At 47.0% G+C, this 18801-nt stretch overlaps 1 protein-coding gene across 9 annotated transcripts in view; it reads left to right on the top strand.

Moving 5' to 3' along the window:
• The window catches only part of EIF2D (eukaryotic translation initiation factor 2D), a 53862-nt gene that overhangs the window by 28666 nt on the left and 6395 nt on the right, over positions 1–18801 (top strand). For 7 of the 9 annotated variants that reach the window (XM_059875356.1, XM_059875355.1, XM_059875357.1 and 4 more), the window contains 13 exons: positions 329–3904; positions 4841–5031; positions 6859–6942; positions 7414–7504; positions 10189–10296; positions 12003–12241; positions 12685–12802; positions 14438–14483; positions 14865–14968; positions 15089–15238; positions 15607–15696; positions 16624–16719; positions 17965–18085. In XM_059875356.1, the coding sequence (XP_059731339.1) occupies positions 3456–3904; positions 4841–5031; positions 6859–6942; positions 7414–7504; positions 10189–10296; positions 12003–12241; positions 12685–12802; positions 14438–14483; positions 14865–14968; positions 15089–15238; positions 15607–15696; positions 16624–16719; positions 17965–18085 (1887 nt within the window). In that variant the 5' untranslated portion in view covers positions 329–3455. 9 annotated transcript variants of the gene reach the window in all.

Here is an 18801-nt window from a genome sequence, read left to right as displayed (position 1 = left end):
CTTAAAAAAGAAAAAAAAATATATATATATACACACACATATATATAAAACCAAAATGTCAGCAGGGTGGGCTCCCTGGAGACTCTGAAGGCCACGTTCCATGACTCTCTCACCTGTGCTGCTGTTGGCAGCCCTTGGCACTCCTTGACTGGTGACTGCATCCCTCCAATCTCTGCCTCGATTGTCACAAGGTGTTTTTCCCCGTCATTAATCCTGTGTCACTGGAGGGACAGTGGAATGGAAGGAGGTAGATGAGCGGGGCAGTGGGGCAGTGACTAGATGCAGTACATACTTTCATGTCAACTCTGTCTCCGCTCTTAATTTACAGGCTCTCTGCAGGCTGGTCCTGACTCCTAGGCTGGGCTGACATCACTGAGCCGAGCAAAGATGTTCACCCAAACGAAGCAGACATCAACCTCTGCAGACAGAAGCCGATGCTCCTGCCTTTCTTCCCCAGTTTCCCCGCTCTGTACATCCACCTCTAAACATCCAGCTTTCTCATACTCCAGAGTGTTGCCCAATCCCAGGTTCTGGAAATTCTCTTGCCTCCAGAAACAAAATGATAACATCCAGCCTGTCTGGGCTTGGCTATGCTATGGACAGACAGCACAAAACCAGAGGAACTGTGACATCCTGCAAAATAAGCCCAGCGCTTGTCCCCTGTACCTCTTTTATCTCCAGCCTCTGTTGTACGATCTAGGAGGTTCTAGCTCTAGGTTTGATCACGGGATCTAGAAGTATTGATATATTAGGCAAGATTAAAACGGAACATTTCTCTGAAGGTCTGGTACTTTTCGAAATCCTGACTTTGAAATTTAGAAGCATCTTGACTCAGCCCCAGAGCTTTGCATCTAGACTGCCCATCCCCTGCCTGGTCTTCCTTCTTACAGCCACAACAGGAAGCCCCCTGCAGGCGGCAGGGCTTCCGTTCCTCCTCTGTCACCCCCTGCACTTGGCTTTTCCCTTCTCTTCAACACAGACATCCAGCTCTGAGCTCAAAAGTCCCTGGGAATGCGGGTCATCTGTGGTGTTTTCGTAGTCTGGGAGGTTCTGAGAGTTTCCAACAACAGGTTTCTTCCACAGAAACCTTCGATCAGTACCTTCCAGGTTTATCCTAGGGAAGGAGATAACGTTAACTTTCTGAGACATAAAAGGTTTTGCTTGCAAGCAGCTCTACAAATATTTTTTTGCCCAATTGCCAGTGTCTGAGGCTTCCTACAGGCCCCACCTGATATCTTCAAATTCACTAGTTCTTGGGTATGTGAATTTGGGGGAGGCAATGAAAAGAGATTTTTTTACATGCCCAGTTGACTATTTAGTTTGAGCAGTCCGAGAAAAGAGAAAGGACAGGTAGGCATCATACTGTTTTGCCAAAAGTTTTCACTTTCATCTCAGGTTCAAAGGATTCATTAACAAAATAAGCCACTTGTTTTATACAAATAAATAATACTAATATTTATTAGAGAGCTATCTAGCTTACTTTCAATGTACTAACATTAAAAGAAAAAGAAATAGAAAGAGCAGAGGATACATCACCAAATTGGGTTTTGACAAACATCCAGACTTAATCAGCGCTGGGAAGTCCCGGGTCACAGCACATCTGGAGTCCCAGTTGGAAAGAGGTTCCAGGCAGCACCCCGTTCTATGGGTGAGACTTCAAAGATTGCAGTTCAGAGTTCGCACTTATAATCCCATGACACAAACTAGTATCATCATCAATCTGTGAGAAAATTGCAGCTCTGGTTTCATGTTAATGCTGTTTGTTTTGTAGTGTAAAATTTGGAATGTTAAGCAGGGAGCTTGGTTGGCCAGGGCCCCCTCCAGGGGCTCAAGAGTCCCAAGATTTGTCCCCTATCTTATCTGTGGTGCTGCAAGGCTTGCACTCACAGCAGGAAGTCAGGGCACTCACAGCACAGTTTCCAGGCAGGTCCCCTTGGGTCTTGGCTCCTACTTGTCAACCACAAATTAATTTTTAGGTTGATAATTTATGCCTTCTTATCCAGGACATCTGCTATGTACAATAGTTTTCCTAGCTTGAAATTTCTAATCCTCCCTTGAATAACCTTCCTCAGCTCCTTGGACAGAGATTGCTTTGGTGGCTATATTGCAATAGGCCTGGTCAACAGCACAGAGTCTGGCATCACAGCCTCTGAGTGTGACTGGGTGGGAGCCCAAGGGAACAAGGATCTACGGCCCTCCCCTCCTCTGGGGTCCTCTGACTTTGACTTTGTGGCTGGGTGGCTCAGAATAAAGGCATGATGGGTCAGAAGTGTAGGAGGAGCTGGAGTTGGGGCTGGCCCCACATTAGAGGCAGAAGTGGTGGTGGGCAGAGACTGCTGACGATCTAATCTTTATATAGCCAAGGTGGGCCTCTCCTTTATGTAACTGTGTCATCAGATGAAAGCAATTAGGATTCTTTTTCTGGGTGGATGGACACTCTGCTCTGAAATTTTCATAAGCAAAATTCAACTGAGTAGGGGCCAGGACCCCAGGTGTTTAAATTTATGTCTCCAGGGTACACAGTGATCCCTTTCAGGGAAACCCATACTCTCACTTCTGTCTGAGACTGATTTTTTTTTCTTTGTTTTGGATAATATCTACAATTTATTGGAAAATTTCAAAACACTGTGAAGCATATTACATACATTATCTCAATTGTTTCTCACAGAAGGTGAGGTGGAGAATGTAAGAGTTTCAGAAAGGATAAACCATTGGCAAAGATCAAACTGCTAGGGAGAAGCCAAACCGTAATTTGATCTTACTAGGTCTCAAAAATTATTCTTTCTTGAGCACTCTACTTTTTAAAAATTGCTTTGGAAACACCCCACCCCTGAAATAATGCCTAAATGCAAAAACGTACATGGGTGCATACTTAGTCACTCAGTCACTTACAACTCTTTGTGACCCGGTGGACTGTAGCCCCCCAGGCTCTTCTGTCCATTGAATTTTCCAGGCAAGAATACTGGAGCAGTTTGACATTTCCTACTCCAGGTAATCTTCCCCACCCAGGGATGGAAGCCTCATCTCTTGCGTTTTCTGCATTGGCAGCAGGATTCTTTACCACTGCAGCCACCTGGAAAGCCAGAATGTAAAAAGTACATAAAGATGTCCAAAGCTGTTTTAAATAACAGATTAGAAGATCATTTGTATAGTTTTCCCCTCTCAGTAGGAGGTCAAATCTGGGACTAAAGTGGATTCCTTGTTATTATCACATCATGTAAATTAAAAAAAAAAAAAAAACAGGGAGGAGAAAAATCTCAGAATTCCAGCTGTGGCCCATAGTCTACAATGAAATGTAAAGATCTTAATAAACCAAAGCCCTTAAGAAAAGCATTCAAGAGGTCTGCGATTTTAATAAAACCCAAAAGTTCAATTAACTTAGTGCAGCTAAACTAAATTGAATGGGATGAGAGCTGGCAGAGGGCCTGACACACCACGGCGCTAATGGAGTGGAAATGAACCAAATGTCTCGGTCCCGAAGGGTTACTGCAAGCGGGACCCGCGCCTGGCGCTCGCGCAGGCGCAGAACCAGGGCCGAAGCGTTACTACAAAGGGACGCGCGCCTGCCGCTCGCGCAGGCGCAGAACCAGGCGGCCAGGATGAAGGGGGGCGGCGCACCGCTCTGCGCAGGAATCACAGTCCCGCCTACCGGGCTTCAGTTCCCGGCCTTGCCGCTAGAGGCGGCCGCGAAGCTGAGCGGGCCCGGTTTCCAGCCGGGCCGCTTTCCTAGCCGGGCCTCAGCATGGCTGCCCCCAGGGCCGCGGGCCTGGCAGCCGACGTGCGTCCGCTTTCCTGACAGCTCGCGGCGTCTGTGGTCTCCCTCTCTTCCCCAGGCCACTCCAGCGGACATGTTTGCCAAGGCCTTTCGTGTCAAGTCCAACACGGCCATCAAGGGGTCGGACAGGTGAGGGGGAAGAGGGTCCCGTGCCTGCCCACGAGGGCACCCCAGCGTCTCTCGAGCTTGGCCGGCTCGCAGCCTTTCTGTGCTCGGTCAGCCGACCTGGGGTGGAGGCCGAGGGGCACAGCCGGAGAAGGGACCCCAGAGCGGGGCAAGGGTGAGTTAGACATATTTTGAGGGTGAAAATGGGAGAGGAGGCCCGAGTTATCTCCCAGGCTGTCTTTTTTGGGATATTCTACTGAGTTTGAAAGAAACGTAATTCAGGCACCGCGTATTGACTGCAGTCTGTTCAAAGTGTCGTGGATGTTGCAGAAATGAAGGATTACGGGATCCCTCCCCTACTTGGAGCTTTGAGTCCCTTGGGAGAGATTGGACGGGGTACAGAGAACTACAAGTATATGAGAAGTGTCTAGTCACTTCTCATATCTGGCGGGAGAGACACATGGAAGGTGAGGTGAAGTGGATGAGCCATAGGTGGTAACTGTATCTGTTCAGACAGTGTTGCAAAGGCAGATATCACCTTGGGGATTTTAGAACCAGTGTTTTCTAGTTGTCATTCTTGATGCCCTGGTGTATCTGTTTGATCATAAGCTGTTAGATTTGCCAGCCATATATGAGAAAGGGGCAGATCCAAGAGCTATGCGTGGAGTCAGGAAGGCAGGACTGAGTTTCCAGTGGCAGGCTAACTTGGACTGCTCACCGGGTCTCAGTTATTTCTTTCTTTCTTTGTGAAGTGCAAAGACATGCCTCAGGAACATGTGAAAATAGATGAAACACTGGATGAGAAAGATAATGGGATGTTTTGGAAGAGTGTGTGAGAATAGGGCATCATCAACCAGACTTCTTGGTCCTCATGACTTTATAGTAAGTCTTTCTGAGTCCTCAATATTTATTAAAATCTATGCAGGCAGCCTTCATACCAGATATGTGTGCCCTCTGCAGGAGAAAGCTTCGGGCTGATGTGGCAGCTGTTTTCCCCACTCTTGGAACCGATCAGGTCTCTGAGTTAGTGCCTGGAAAGGAAGAGCTCAACATTGTAAAGCTGTATGCTCACAGAGGAGATGCAGTGACTGTGTATGTGAGTGGTGGTAACCCCATCCTGTTTGAACTGGAGAAAAATCTGTATCCAACAGGTATGGCAGTGGCATGGAGATGCCCTTACTGTGGTCTCTGCCTAATACTTGTTTCTCCTTGTTTCTTCCATTAACCTGTCTTCCTTAAAACAAATGAATGCAAAATCTCCCTAAGAATTTTTGTTTGTTTTGCGTCCCTAGAATTGAATCATACAAAACCAGAAACCGCTATAGAATGGAGGGGAAAAAAGGGCTAACACAAAGCAAGGGTTGTTGCCAAGGGAAATGCTAACGTGAAGAAACACTTGTTTCTAGAGGGTTGACTAGGAATGGAGCAGAGGTCTTGAAAAGGGTGGAGTTTCAGTGAAATGAAAGTCGCTTAGTCATGTCAGATCTTTGTGACCCCATGGACTGTTTAGTCCATGGAATTCTCCAGGCCAGATTACTGGAGTGGGTAGCCATTCCCTTCTCTAGGGGATCTTCTGAACCCAGGGATCAAACCCAGGTTTCCTGCATTGCAGGCAGATTCTGTTACCAACTGAGTCACCAAGGAAGCCCAGGAATACTGGAGTGGGTAGCCTATGCTTTCTCCAGGTGATTTTTCCAACCCATGAATCAAACCAGGGTCTCCTGCATTGTAGGCGGATTCTTTACCAGCTGAACTACCAGGGAAGCCCCTGAAGTTTCAGGGCATGTAAAACATGTTTCTTAAAACTGCCACTGGTGCACTTTTCTTAAGATACTGAAGAGGTACTATGATGGGAAAGAAGGTGAATTAAACTCCATACCCAGCTGTCTTAGTGATGGACTTTGGTTGAGACATCTCACCAGAATTCTTTCTTATGCTCTCTGTGGCTCTCAGGATTTTGTTGCTTGCTTTCCTCACGGGTCTCACAGAGTCAGTGTCTTTTTCTTTTTTCCTTTCCTGGTGACATCTACTTTGTCCTTTGGGGCTTTTCTTCCTCCCAGGTTGGCTTTAGCAATGCAGTGCGGTTTCTTACCCCAGGCCACCCCTACCTTACCCTACTTTGCTGTTGTACACATACACTCCCTGTTTGTATGTATGTACACATACAAGCCTCTGCTAATGGGTATGGAAACAGAGGGAATAAAAATAATAAATGTGAAAATTTTCAAAATGTCTTATAGGCTGGTGCTCTGGTTTTGGATTACTTGCTTCTGAGGTCGTAAATGAAATCCCTGTTGGGTCTCTGTCCCTACACTGGGACAGTGGATCAGAATCCCCTGTGGCCCTTTTCCTCTGCTCCTGCAGTCCGGGTGAAGCAATAGGTGCCTTCAAGGCTCAAGTGACATCCAGTTTCTTAAGTCTCTGCCTTCTTCGAGGCTGCAGCCTCTTTAAGAAGGGAGTCAGCCCCATGTAAGCTGTATGGAATGTTTCCCACAGGAAAAGGGGCACTTGATTCCCAGAGTAGGGGAAAGGGATACTGGACAGGCAAAAGCAGATGTTCATCTAATCACTAGTTTTAGCCTTACATGTAAATATCCAACTTTAGCAGTTAATCTCTTAAAGCTGCAGTTCACTTCATGTGTGTCTTCCTACCAGTAAAAATGATAACTTCTCAAGATCACATATTGAGAGAAACTACTGCAAAGAACTCAGTATGTAAAGAATCGGATCTCTAGGGCTAAAGGAAGCAAAGATTCTAAAATAAATAGCATGTGACATATAAACTGCTTCACAAACTTGGGGTAACCTACTTTAAAAAAAGAAAGTAGCTTTTTGGACATCCCCCTACAACCCACTCTCTAGCTTTGAGTTGAGTGTCTTTTCTGTATTTTGATGAACATGGCCTAGTGTTTGGCTTTGCCCATTCCCAGAGGATTGACTCTTGGCAGTAAGTGTTTTCTGACCCTCTCTTTGGACAGTGTATACCTTGTGGTCTTATCCCGATCTTCTACCAACGTTTACAACATGGCCTCTGGTGCTCGAAAAATTGGTTGGGGGAGCAGGTAAGAGTATTTTCTAATATTCTGGATACTGTCTAAAACCTACTTCAAAAAAACCAACTACTTTAATAAGCGTACCCATTTCGTGCATTCATATGAAGAATGGAGTTTCCCCCCATGTCTGTTGCATCTCTCACTTGGCTGCTTCCACAGACTCCCTGGGCCTCAGAGATCCTGCTGTAAGGCTTAAAAAAGATGAGTGACATGAAGTGCCTTGTGAGCCGCCGTTGGCTGTCCTTTAGGTTAATAAGATGACTTGGGGAAACCAGACTCAGATAGATCACGGCAGCTAGACCCTCAGCTTGGTCCTTCAGTTTGACCGCTAGCCTCCCAAAGGGTGGTCTGGTACTCAAGCTGCCGCTTTCTATTTTCATTATGAATAATGTAGTTGATCGTTAATGAACGTTTGTGGACTGAATGAATGAACAATGAAGTAATCTGTGGAATTAGCTGTGACGCTTTTGTTTGCTGCAGATTTGATGCTGCCGGGACTGGTGGTGCCCCCTGCTGGCCTGCCTCAGGTACAGAAGGGTGACCTCTGTGCCGTTGCGTTGGTGGGGAACAGGTACTGTGCGGGTCAGCTGTGCCTCTGGGGGGCAAACTTAGGGAAAACTTGGGAGGGGTGGGAATGACAGCTTCACAGCATGTGGAGAAAGGATTAAAGGAGAAAACAAATTCGTCCTGAAAAATTCCGAGAGTGGAAATGGCAGTGAGCCTGTGGAGTGTGCACACATCTGGGCCAAGTATATTAGTTCCTGCTGCTGCCTTCTCCTTTATAAAATTTACTCTTTTTTCTCATTAAAAAATTTTTTTTTTAGATTTACAGACAAGTTGCAAAAATAGTACAGAGTCCTGATATACTTCTTACCCAGCCTCTTGTCTTGATAACATCATATATAACCACAGTACAGTTATCAAAACTAAGGAATTAACATTGGTTCAATCCTGTTGACACTATTACAGAGTTTATTCATATTTTCCTGCTTTTCCCACTATGTATATGTATTTAAAGATTTCTTTTGTTCAAGGATCCAGGCTAGGGTGCCACCTGGCATTTAGTTGTCACGTCGTCTTAGTCTCCTGTGATGTTTTCTTGCTTTCCTGCCTTCCATGACTTCAGGACTGTTTTAGTCTGACATCCACATCATCATCATCTTTTAATTATTTTTAATAGATTAATTGAGGGAGATAGAGTTTATATATTGTAAAATTCACCTATTTCAACTGTACAATTCAGTGATTTTTTTTTAACCTATTTATAGGATGGTTTGGCCATCAGTGCACTAAATAAATACAATTTATTTAAAATTTTATTAAAATTTATTTAAAATAAATTAGGAAATAATCATATGAACAGTTATGAAAAATCAAAACCCACTCACCCCATAATTCTTTTCTCTAGAAGTAACCATTATCATTCTGATGCACAGCTTTCCCAGCCTTCTTCAGTGCATATATATACGTGCATATAAAATGTCTGATGTGGGTTGTGTATGTTTAAAAATACAAACAAACAAACTCTATCCCTAGTATTTTTTCAGTTCAGATCGTGTGAACATTGTCCACGTCAGCAAGCACAGATAAGCTGAACCATCTTCCCCGCTGTGGGGTGATGGAGAAGGTCGTCTCCCGGTGGACAGTGTGGTTGCCTCTGCTTTGTCACAAACAAGAGCTTCCTAATGCTTCTGGGGACACCAGTGCCGGTGTTTCCCTAAAGCAGATCGTGCACGTGACGATCGTGCACGTCTTCTGTTGCCCTACAAAAACCCTGCTGGTTTTCACTCCACCTGCAGGGTACATGGAGCCTGTTTCCGTACATGCTCCCCGACACTGGATATGATGGGTTATATTCATTTGTGTCATCCTGAACAAAAAGTGACATCTCATTATTTTACTCATTGCCTTTTTGAGGGAGAAAGATTGTAGGCCGTGAGGGTGGGGGGTGGGGGTGTCAGTGTTTAAAGATCTTATTTTTGCTGCTCATAGTCTCCTATTTTCCTTGACCCTTTTGGCACCAAGCGCCTAGAAAGGTTTCCATCCTGTTTACATGTAGCAAAACCTAGCTGTTGAAAAGAATGGTGATATTATTGTTTCCCCCACCCCATGCCCAGTATTCTGTCCCAGATAGGAGAAAACGATGGAAATGTGTATTTGGCCGGCTTAGTTTGACGTTTAGAATGTATGTGGGAATGAAGCCTGGGTGGTTTATGGCAGAGGATCAGGCCATATTCGAGACTGAAGATTTTGAGCCCTTCCAAAGGTGGAAGACAAAGACCCTTCTTTTAGGAACTGGCAAAGAAGCCAAATTCAAAGATTCTGTGGCAGGACTGACCCATGGGCACAGTAAGTGGAGCCACCGGATTAGCAGATTTTTTTTTTTTGCAGTTCAGGTGTTGGGAATTCAGCCCTTGAATCTTCTCCCCTGGGTCCAGGCAACCTTGCCGGGCTTGTATATTCCCCTCCTGTTCGACAGCTAGACACTGATCCTTATGGGCAGTGTGTGAGCAACACTTGAGTTACACTGGGATGACAGAGATTTGCCATTTGGGCTTTGGGAGTTTTCTGTAGTTATTGTAAATGTGTGGTCTTCTTTTTTTGGATATTATGCACACATTCAGTTCTTAGGTGGCTACACAGAGCAAGCCCTGTTACAAGAGCTAACTCAGAAGGAACCTCTATTTGATTCCACACGTCTGTCTTCTCTCTTCCCGGCGGCACTCATCAGCCTACTTTATGGCGTGGGAAAGACCTCCCTTCTCAACTTGCAAATAGGAAGGCTCTCCCTTTACTTTTTGGCCTTCCTGCATGGCACGTGGGATCTTATTTCCCTGACCAGGGATTGAACCTGCACGAATAATTTATATTTTTGAAATTAAAGAAAGAGAACTTTTAAATATCCTTCTGAGTCCTGTCTGGGTTTGATTTGTAATAGGGATAAAACAGTGATAATATCAGTAGATGAGTTACTTACCCAGGAGGGATATTTGGTCAAGGGATTTTTGAAAGTCGTGTGTGTGTGTGTGTGTGTGTGTGTGTGTGTGTGTGTGTGTGTATTAGTAGCTTAGTCGTGTCTGGCTCTTTGAAAGTCATGTTTATAGGTAATTTGAAGAGGATTGAGACTGCACTGTTTTTGTTCTGTGGTATAAGTGGGTGCTTCAGGTTTGCAGCCGTGGTGCTTTGAGCACGTGAGAAAGCCGGTCTGGCGGGGGCCCTCCTGGAAGCCTTTCCTGACCCTTGTCTCCTCCTCAGAGCCCCCGTTGCCGTCGGAGTCGCCGCCATGTCGACAGCTGAGATGCTGGCCTCGGGTCTGAAGGGAAGGGGCTTCTGTGTGCTCCACAGCTACCAGGACCACTTGTGGTGGGCTCAGTCTTTCTTCTGTTCTATGGGGAAGCTGGGTGGGTGCAGAGAGCCCAGGGCCTGGGTTCAGAAGTGAGGGTTTTGGTCTCTGTCATGTCCTCAGTTGCTGGGCAGACATTAATTTCCCCGCTCAACGTGAAGAAAAGACTTTTTTCCTTTTTAGAGAGGAAATTACAGAGAACTGTAATTATTTTCTAGGTGAATTATTCTCTCAGCGCAGCGATGTCTTTAGTTTTATAGCACCGGTCCATCTGGCCTTCTCTGCCATGTACATTCAGGCATCTTCTGGCCCCATGACGAGGGCTCAGAAGTTCTCACGTCTGAATCCAAATCAAAGCAGAGTAGCTCCCCAGGCTCCCGGGTGATAATCTGGTTACTGTTATGTTGTTTAAGTTTTACATTTTGGATCTCCTCATGACGGAAGTTGCCCTTTCTCACTGTTACCTTTGCTCTCTGGAACTGTATCAGAGCTTATTTTCTGGTTATTTTCTTGTCCTTCAACCAAAATAGTAAATAGGGCTCTTCTCAAAAGCAGCGTACCCGGTCCTTTGGCCAAGTGTTGTGGCCTTTTGGTATAGATTTACCCGTGACATTTTTAGTCAGTCTTCGAGTTACTCATTTTACAAGTATCAGCCAGACCCTGCTTTGCTGGAGGTACAGCCTCATCCGTCTGGGTCTCAGCAGATGTTTGCAGGCTGCTTACTCACGAGCTTCCAGTTCCTTGTTTTCTGTCAGTGTGAGAAATTAAGATCTTGTTGTCTGAATCGTTTTGTGAGCAGCTGCCTCATCTCCCATCCTCCCACTTTTTGAAAATACTGTCAGTATTTACATGATCAGAATCGCCTGAACGTGCCCTCTGGCCTCACTGTCAGCCTCATTAAAAGCCTTGCTGCAGCTGTTAGTAAACTTAGTTTGACTTGCATAATCTTAGTTAAGGTAAAGCTTTTTGGGTGTACCATCCTGTCTTCAGAAGGCTTAATGGCATAGAACCATTGTAATCTCTACTCTGCAGGTTAGGGTGATTTTTTTTTTTTTAATTGAGGTATAGTTGATTTCCAGTGTGTTACTTTCAGGTGTACAGCAAAGTGATTTTAGTGATCACTAGTATATCTAGCGATTCCAGATATAGATATGTACATACATCTTCTTTTTCAAATTCTTTTCCATTAAAGTTTATTATAAGATACTGAATATAGTTACCGTGCTCTCCAACAGGTCCTTGTCATTTATCTGTTTTGGATTGCATTCTGGTTTAACACAGAAGGTTTTGTAATACACCTTGGGTTTGTATTTCACCACTGGTACTACAGATGCATTTGCAATCTTAATTTTGTTATTTAATTCAAAGTGGTTTTATTTTTAACTCATATGAAGGGAATACTTTTGGAGGAGGGGGGCTTCTATATAAATATATTTTCTTTAATTTTTCTCTGTCCCTGAATTCCTGTTAATATTATTAGTATTCCTTTGGGATAAGGAGGAGGCAAGAATTCCTCTCCCCATTTCAGACATGAGGAAACTGAGGCATGGGACTTCTCTGGGCTCAGAATTGAAAACAGAGTTGAGACGCACGCCCAGGCTCTCTGGCTGCTCCCGGACACCCCTGCCTGTGACTCTCATTCTCCCTGGACCCCCGCTGGCCCCCTGACCAGGGTTGGAGAGTGTGGTGGCCGCCGCTCAGTGTTTCTGACATGAGGTTTTTGCAGGCGATCTGGAGACAAATCCAGTCCACCGTCCATTGCCCCACTGGCTCTGAATCCCCCGGATCTCAGTGAAGGAAAGGGATGTGTCAAAGCTGACACTGCCCTGCAGGGTGCCATGAGGCAGCTGACCCTGGAGGAGGAGGTCCAGCAGAGGTGTGAGGAGAAGTCCCCATCAGAAGCCACGGAAGACCCCGGCCCTGGGGGCCTGCACGTGGACCCCATGGACAGCAAGACCCTTCAGGGTACAGCTCTGGGGGTGGAAGGTCCGCTCTCCCGGCGCAGGAGGCTGACGTGTGCTGTGCTGCTTCTGACCAGGCCTCTTGGGGGGAGGGAGACACCCTGGCTTTGGTCAGGGAGGTGCCCAGCGCTTTGCTGTCTCACCTCGGAGTCTTTCCCACACGAGTCACGTTTCCCCGGATCTCTGTGGGCCCAGCTGCACAGCCGGTCAGGGTTTCTCCAGCTCTGACTTCTCTGTCAGAGAAGCGTTGAGTCTGGCCAGGTGGGACCCTGAGACCTGCTGCCTCCTCTGGGGTCAGCCCTCTGCGGAGGCTCCATGTTCTGGAGAGTCTAGGTGCTTTGGCGCCGGGCAGCAGGCTCCCTCAGAACCCGGGGGTGAGGAGAGGGTGTCATCGCGCAGGCCTCTACATCCCTCCGGAAGGATGAGGTTCTCCTGTTCTTCTTGCAGAGCAAATGGACGAGCTGCTGCAGACGTGCTTCTTGCATGCTTTGAAGTGCTCCGTCAGAAAGGCTGACCTCCCTTTGCTCACCAGCACTCTCCTGGGCAGCCACATGTTCTCCTGCTGGTACGGAGGGTCTTGGGGGTGGGAGGCAGGGGGGCCCTCTCCTGCTCCTCAGTGGTCAGATGGGACACGGCCGACGGGGGGGGGGGGGTGTCTGAGGAGCATGATGTGGAAAGCGGGATGTGGAGGGTTCATCTGGCAGATACTGAGTTTTAAAAGCTTAAATGTGAGCCAGTGAAAGGATGCTGAGGAAATGAGGCTAAAATTCCCAAGGTGCTCTGAGCCCCGCCTCTGCTCTGGTGAAGCTGGGCTGTCTCGCAAATTGGGCAGTATGTCCCGTCCAGGAAGTGTCCTGGGGCAGCCTGCTTGTCTGAAAGTCCAATCCCCTCATGCTTTTCTGAAGGTGGGCTGGATGAGCTTGTATCAGAAGGAAGAGTTGGTGTGAACCTCCCACCCTAGCCCCAAATGCAAGCCACCAGCAGAGGGAGTATTATTACGTGTGGATTACTTCTGGACTTTGAAGCTGGGTGCGCAAGCCAGCTCCCCAGGGTGTTGAAACAGGGTGGATTTGAACCTGTAACCAGGCTTCTTAGCGCCCTCATTCCCAACACTTGTAAGGTTGCCATCAAGATGAAATAGCCTGACATTTCATAAACAACTAGTGAATATTACCATGTCAGGAGATTTGCTTATTGATTTTCACCCTAAGTCTGACCTTCTTTCTTTTTGAGAATTTTGCTCTTTTTTTTTTTTTTTAAATGATTTTAAGGTGAATCTCTTCCTCTTCATGTGAGCTTCTTTAAGGCATTCTATACAAGCGTGAGATCTGGAGTGTGTGGCAGGATACTTGGTAATTTGTCCTGACCTTGCTGGGTTGCAAGTAACTGGGAAAAGGGATCCTGGAATATTCTCTAGGATAGAGGTACTTAACCTGGGATGGGTTCTAGAAAGGATCCCTATGAATCCAAACTGCTATTGCTTATCACATATTCAGAGAAGATATACGTTCTAAGGAGCCTTCATTAGGAACTTCTCCTCCAGAACTAATAGCTGCGGGGTAGAGGCTCCAAGCTTTTTCGATAAAGAATCAGATAGTAATTATTTTAGGCCCTACAGTCTCTCCTACAGCTGTGCACGTCTGCCACTGTGGCCTTGATGCAGCCGTAGATGGTAGATGAACGGGTGTTGCCGGATTTGGTCTGCAGGATGTAGTTTGCCAAATCCTGTAGTTTGCCTAACCCTGGCTGCCACAGTGAGCTTGGTGTTAGAAAGACTCACCTGGAGGTGAAACTTCTGAGGACACAGAAGATCGTCTAGTTTGAGAGGAATCTAAAATTGTATCCAGTACAGTAGCCATGAGCCATATGTGGCTATTTAAAATTAAACGAAATTTAAAATATATTTCCTCAGTCACATTAGTCACATTTCAAGTGCTTAATATCCACATGTGGCCTGTGGCCACCACGTTGATAGCAGAGAACATTCCCTCTTCACAGGAAGGTGTGTTGGACAGCAAGGGTCTAGAGTGTCTGAAGTCTTTACCTCTTTCTGATGCTGCAACCAAGTAGAAAGTTCTGGAACAGCGGCCTCTTCCCAAGCATCCTGGAGGAAGGCTGAGGAAACGGCCTCCTCTCAGCGTCAGGCAGGTCTCACCCTACTGCTTTGTTAGCTTAACTTGCCTTTTCCATCTGCCATCAGCCCCGAAGGACGACAACTGGACATAAAGAAGTCAAGCTACAAAAAGGTAAGTGGGTCCCTTCTCTGCACGCCCGCACAGGGAGCTGTGTAGGGCATTCATGGCGTGAGCTGGTTGACGTGGGGAAGCCCTGTCTGAGGGCTGATGCTAGAGTTAAGCTTTTTGATTCCAGGTATAGTGGGGTAAGAAAGCTCTCCCGGGGCTGAGGCAGTTGGGTGGGCACCCACTCCCCTCTCTCCCTCCCAGCCCTTTATACCCAGTCTGAGTTCCGAAGGGCTTCACCCGTTAGTCCCCAGCCCTCAGGACGAGGACAGGGACTGTCCCACGTCCCCCCCAGGCCCTGCCTGGATCGGCGTCCGGCACATCGTAGGCGCTCAGCGCGTGTGCGGAGTCGATGAGGCCCCCTACCGCTGGCGCTCTCTCCCTTAGCTCTCTAAGTTCCTGCAGCACATGCAGCAGGAGCAGATTATACAGGTGCAGGAGCTGAGCAAAGGGGTGGAGAGCATTGTGGCCGTGGACTGGAAGCACCCGAGGTGAGTGCCGGGGGCCTGCTCACCGCAGCTCAGCTGGCCCCGGGGCACCTGGGCCAGGACTGCGGAGCTCGGAGACACTAGTATAAAATGTGTTTTTTCTTTCCTTCTGCTGGGTTTCAGGATCACATCTTTCGTCATACCCGAGCCCTCCCCGACCTCCCAGACAATCCAGGAGGGTAGCAGGGAACAGCCCTATCACCCTCCAGATATAAAACCCCTCTACTGTGTCCCAGCCAGCATGACCCTGCTCTTCCAGGAGTCTGGCCACAAGTGAGTTTTCAGAGAGCAGCCCTTCTCTTGCCTGCTTGGTGTTCTGGCGTATAACCCTCTCAGCCTGAGTAGTGCTCTTCTGTGACTGGCAAAACCTGCTCTGCCCTCTCCTCCCCCTCCCCTCAGACCCAGCTTCAAGCCTCCTTCCCCTGGGCAGGGTCTCCGGACTCAGTGAGCGAGAGAGTAGGTCTCTCCCTTTTCTACCTGTGACGAGTCTTCACGGCCCTGCGGGCCTCAGGCAGGAGAAGGGAAGAATGCAGAGCTCGAGAAGCCGAGGACAGCGCCCTGCTGAGCAGGGAGTGAGTCTTGCTGTTTGCGGTTTGTCCCCCAGCACAGCCTGAGTAACCTCCTGGTCGCTTCTCACCCAGGAAAGGGAGTGTCCTGGAGGGCAGTGAGGTCCGAACATTCGTCATCAACTACGCCAAGAAAAATGACCTGGTGGATGCAGACAACAAAAAGTGAGTGGATGAGGAGGAGGGCTTGCCCTGTGTCTTTCCACACTCACCTTCAGCAGATGTGGGGGGTGGCTTGGAGGGCGGGGTGCAAGGGATCTCAGCCTTCTAGAAATAATGAAGGCCGGTGGTTTCTAAACCACAGGCTGTGGACAGTGAGAGTTGTAGCTAGGGTAGTCAGATCCATATACACCATCCACACTGACTGCAGCCTGAAGAAGCATCATCTCATATGTATCTTGGGGTTTCCCCGGTGATTCAGTGGTGAAGAATCCACCAGCTGGTGCAGGACACCCAGGTTCGATCCCTGGGTCGGGAAGATCCCCTGGAGGAGGAAATGGCAACCCACTCCAGTATTCTTGCCTGGGAAATCCCACAGACAGAGACTTCTGGCAGCCTGCAGTCCGTAGGGTTGCAAAGGAGTTGGGTATGACTTAGTGACTAAACAACAAGAGTGACCTGAACATGTGTATCTGCCGTTGACTGTCAAATGCAGGTGCTATTGTGAGGAACAAAAGGCAAACTTCAGAAAATTTTACCAAAGCCATCTTAGCTTTATGGTGTTCTCTATTTTCCTAGTAGGTGGATACAGAAGGTAAACCACTAAATGAGTGTGCCATTAATTTTTTTGTTGTTGTTAATTACAAAAGACACCCTCGTGATCCAAAAGTTGGGAACTACTGGCTTCATCATGGTTAGTTAATAACATAATTGAGCCAGGGATCCCAGTGTTCGCATTTTTTTCCCCATACCACTTTGCCATCCACTGCCTACTTCTCCTTTATTCTAGGAAAGCCTGTGTACCTCCCATCCAGAGAATACGTTGCATCCTGGACTGTGAACCCCTAATTGGTTCCAATAATCCTGGTTGACTGTGAACAACACATGAGAGATGAATCCTGGGGCTACTTATTGCTTCTTGTTTCCCTTTAGTCTCGTGAAATTGGATCCCATCCTCTGTGACTGCATCTTAGAGAAGGATGAACAGCACACAGTCACGAAGCTTCCGTGGGACAGTCTCCTGGGCAGGTAGTGGGGATTGGCACCCCCTCTCCAGCATTGCCATCCCTTCCCCTTGACGTCTGTCGCATCGGACGTCAGGATCGTCACTGCCATCGTCTCTTCCGTCCCATAGTTCACACTGTGTCAGTCTCATAAACACAGGCATGGGTAATTCTGACGTGGAGGGTCTTTGGGACGATTTGGGCCAACACAATACAGAAGAGAAGGAGAGAGGAAAAGAACATTAACTGAAAGTAAGAACTTCAAAAAGAGAAACAAAAAGAAAGTGGGAGTGGGGGATGGGGATTGTCTTAAAGTCAGTCTTTTCAAAGGAAGGATTCTTATACCTTTTGTTTTCCATGGAACCAAAACCGAAAATAATTTATATCAGGAGTTAGCAAGCTATTGCCTGTGGGCCACATCTGGCCTGCTACCTGTTTTTGTGAATAAGGTCTTATTGGTGCACAGCCACACCCATTTGTTTACATAATATCTACTCTGTGTTCTTGCTAAATGGCAACGTGGAGTAATTTCAACAGAGACCATATGGCTGTTAAAGCCTAAAATATTTACCATCTGGCTTTTTATAGAAAACGTTTGTCTCTCCCAATATATATGCTAGCAAAACAAAATCTGGTTAGACAAAAGGTAGAAATTCCTTTTGGTAAAGGCGTCTAGAAAAGGTACATGATTGGAACCTGTCAGCAATGCGAAGTTGTGCTTTATCCGGCTGGGTAAGGTAGAGTCTTGAGACAGAAATCTGCCACAAGGCTGCTGGGCAGATTTTCAGAAGACCAGACCTGTGGACAGTTTCCAGGGGCTCATCTCAGATGTCCCCTTCCCTGAGTTGGTGGGTCTCCACTGCAGCTGCATGTTGGGGAGCTTAACAGTTACCTTCCTTGAGAGCCTTCTTGTAGCACAGAGAACTCCACTCGGTGCTCTGCGGTGGCCTAAATGGGAAGGAGGTCCAAAACAGCGGAGGTGCTTGTATTCGCATGGCTGATTCAGTTTGCTGTGCTGCTGAAACCGACTCAGCAGTGTAAAGCAGTTACAGTAGCACAGTTTAAAAAAATGGATCTTCATGATCAGAGTTTCTGACTCAGTTGGTCTGGGGTGGAGCTCCCTAGTTGATTTGCATGATTCCACTCCGCAGCCAGAGGCGAGCCACTGCCTGCAAGATCGGCTTCCATCTAGCCGCCCGCTGGGTGTGAGCTGTGAGGAAATGGCTTCTGCTGGCTTTATCAGCCTCCAACTCGTTAACTCCCATTTCAGATGTTTGGAAAAATTGCAGCCTGCCTATCAAGTGACCTTTCCGGGACAGGAGCCCATTGTGAAGAAAGGCAGGATCTGCCCAATTGACATCACCCTAGCACAGAAAGCTTCCAACAAAAAGGTAATTTTTAAGAGATAACAACGTTTGAAGATGGTGATTTAATCTTCCTGCTAAGTTCTAGTCTCTCTAATGTGATTGGAGATTTTTAAATTGGCCTCAAACACCTCAAAAGTTGTTTAGGAAACACCCGTGTTTGTGTGAATGGGCTGGGTTCTGTGTAAAACAGGTGAAGCTGACCCCCTCCCTCACTGTCCTCTAGGATTTTGTGCTAGGAAACTTGCTAGAGCCTGGTTCTCAAAGTAAACAGGATCTTATATTTACTTTTTCCTTAGAACTCTGGTATGGGCCTTCAGCCCTTCTCTTTCTGTTGGCTCTTGGGCCTTGTTCAGTGAAAATAACTGGTAAAGAATTGCTGAAGAACTGAACGTGTTTAGCTTGGCAACACAGTTGTAAGAACAAATTACATCTGTCCTCAAATATGTGAAAAGCTGTCCTTGGGAAAAGGACTGCGTTTACTTTGTCTGTCTTGAGAAGACAGAAATAGGATTATTGGGTAGAAATCCCAAAAGACAGACTCTAGAAGTGTGTGGTTATGAGTGTAGGCTTTGAGAGTACAGACTGGATTCCAGTGTGGCTTTGCCTTGCTGCTTGACTTCGAGCACGATACTTCATGTCGTTTTTGCCTGAGTTTCCTTATATGAAGAATGGGGATAATACCTACCTCATAAGGCACTGTGAGGGTCAAATGAAGGAATAGAAGGTGAAATATTTACAAT

The sequence above is a fragment of the Bos taurus genome, chromosome 16 (genome assembly GCF_002263795.3).
Source record: "Bos taurus isolate L1 Dominette 01449 registration number 42190680 breed Hereford chromosome 16, ARS-UCD2.0, whole genome shotgun sequence".
Classification (NCBI taxonomy): domain Eukaryota; kingdom Metazoa; phylum Chordata; class Mammalia; order Artiodactyla; family Bovidae; genus Bos; species Bos taurus.
The sequence above is the reverse complement of the archived record's forward strand: the minus strand, read 5'-3'. Positions and strand labels throughout refer to the sequence as shown.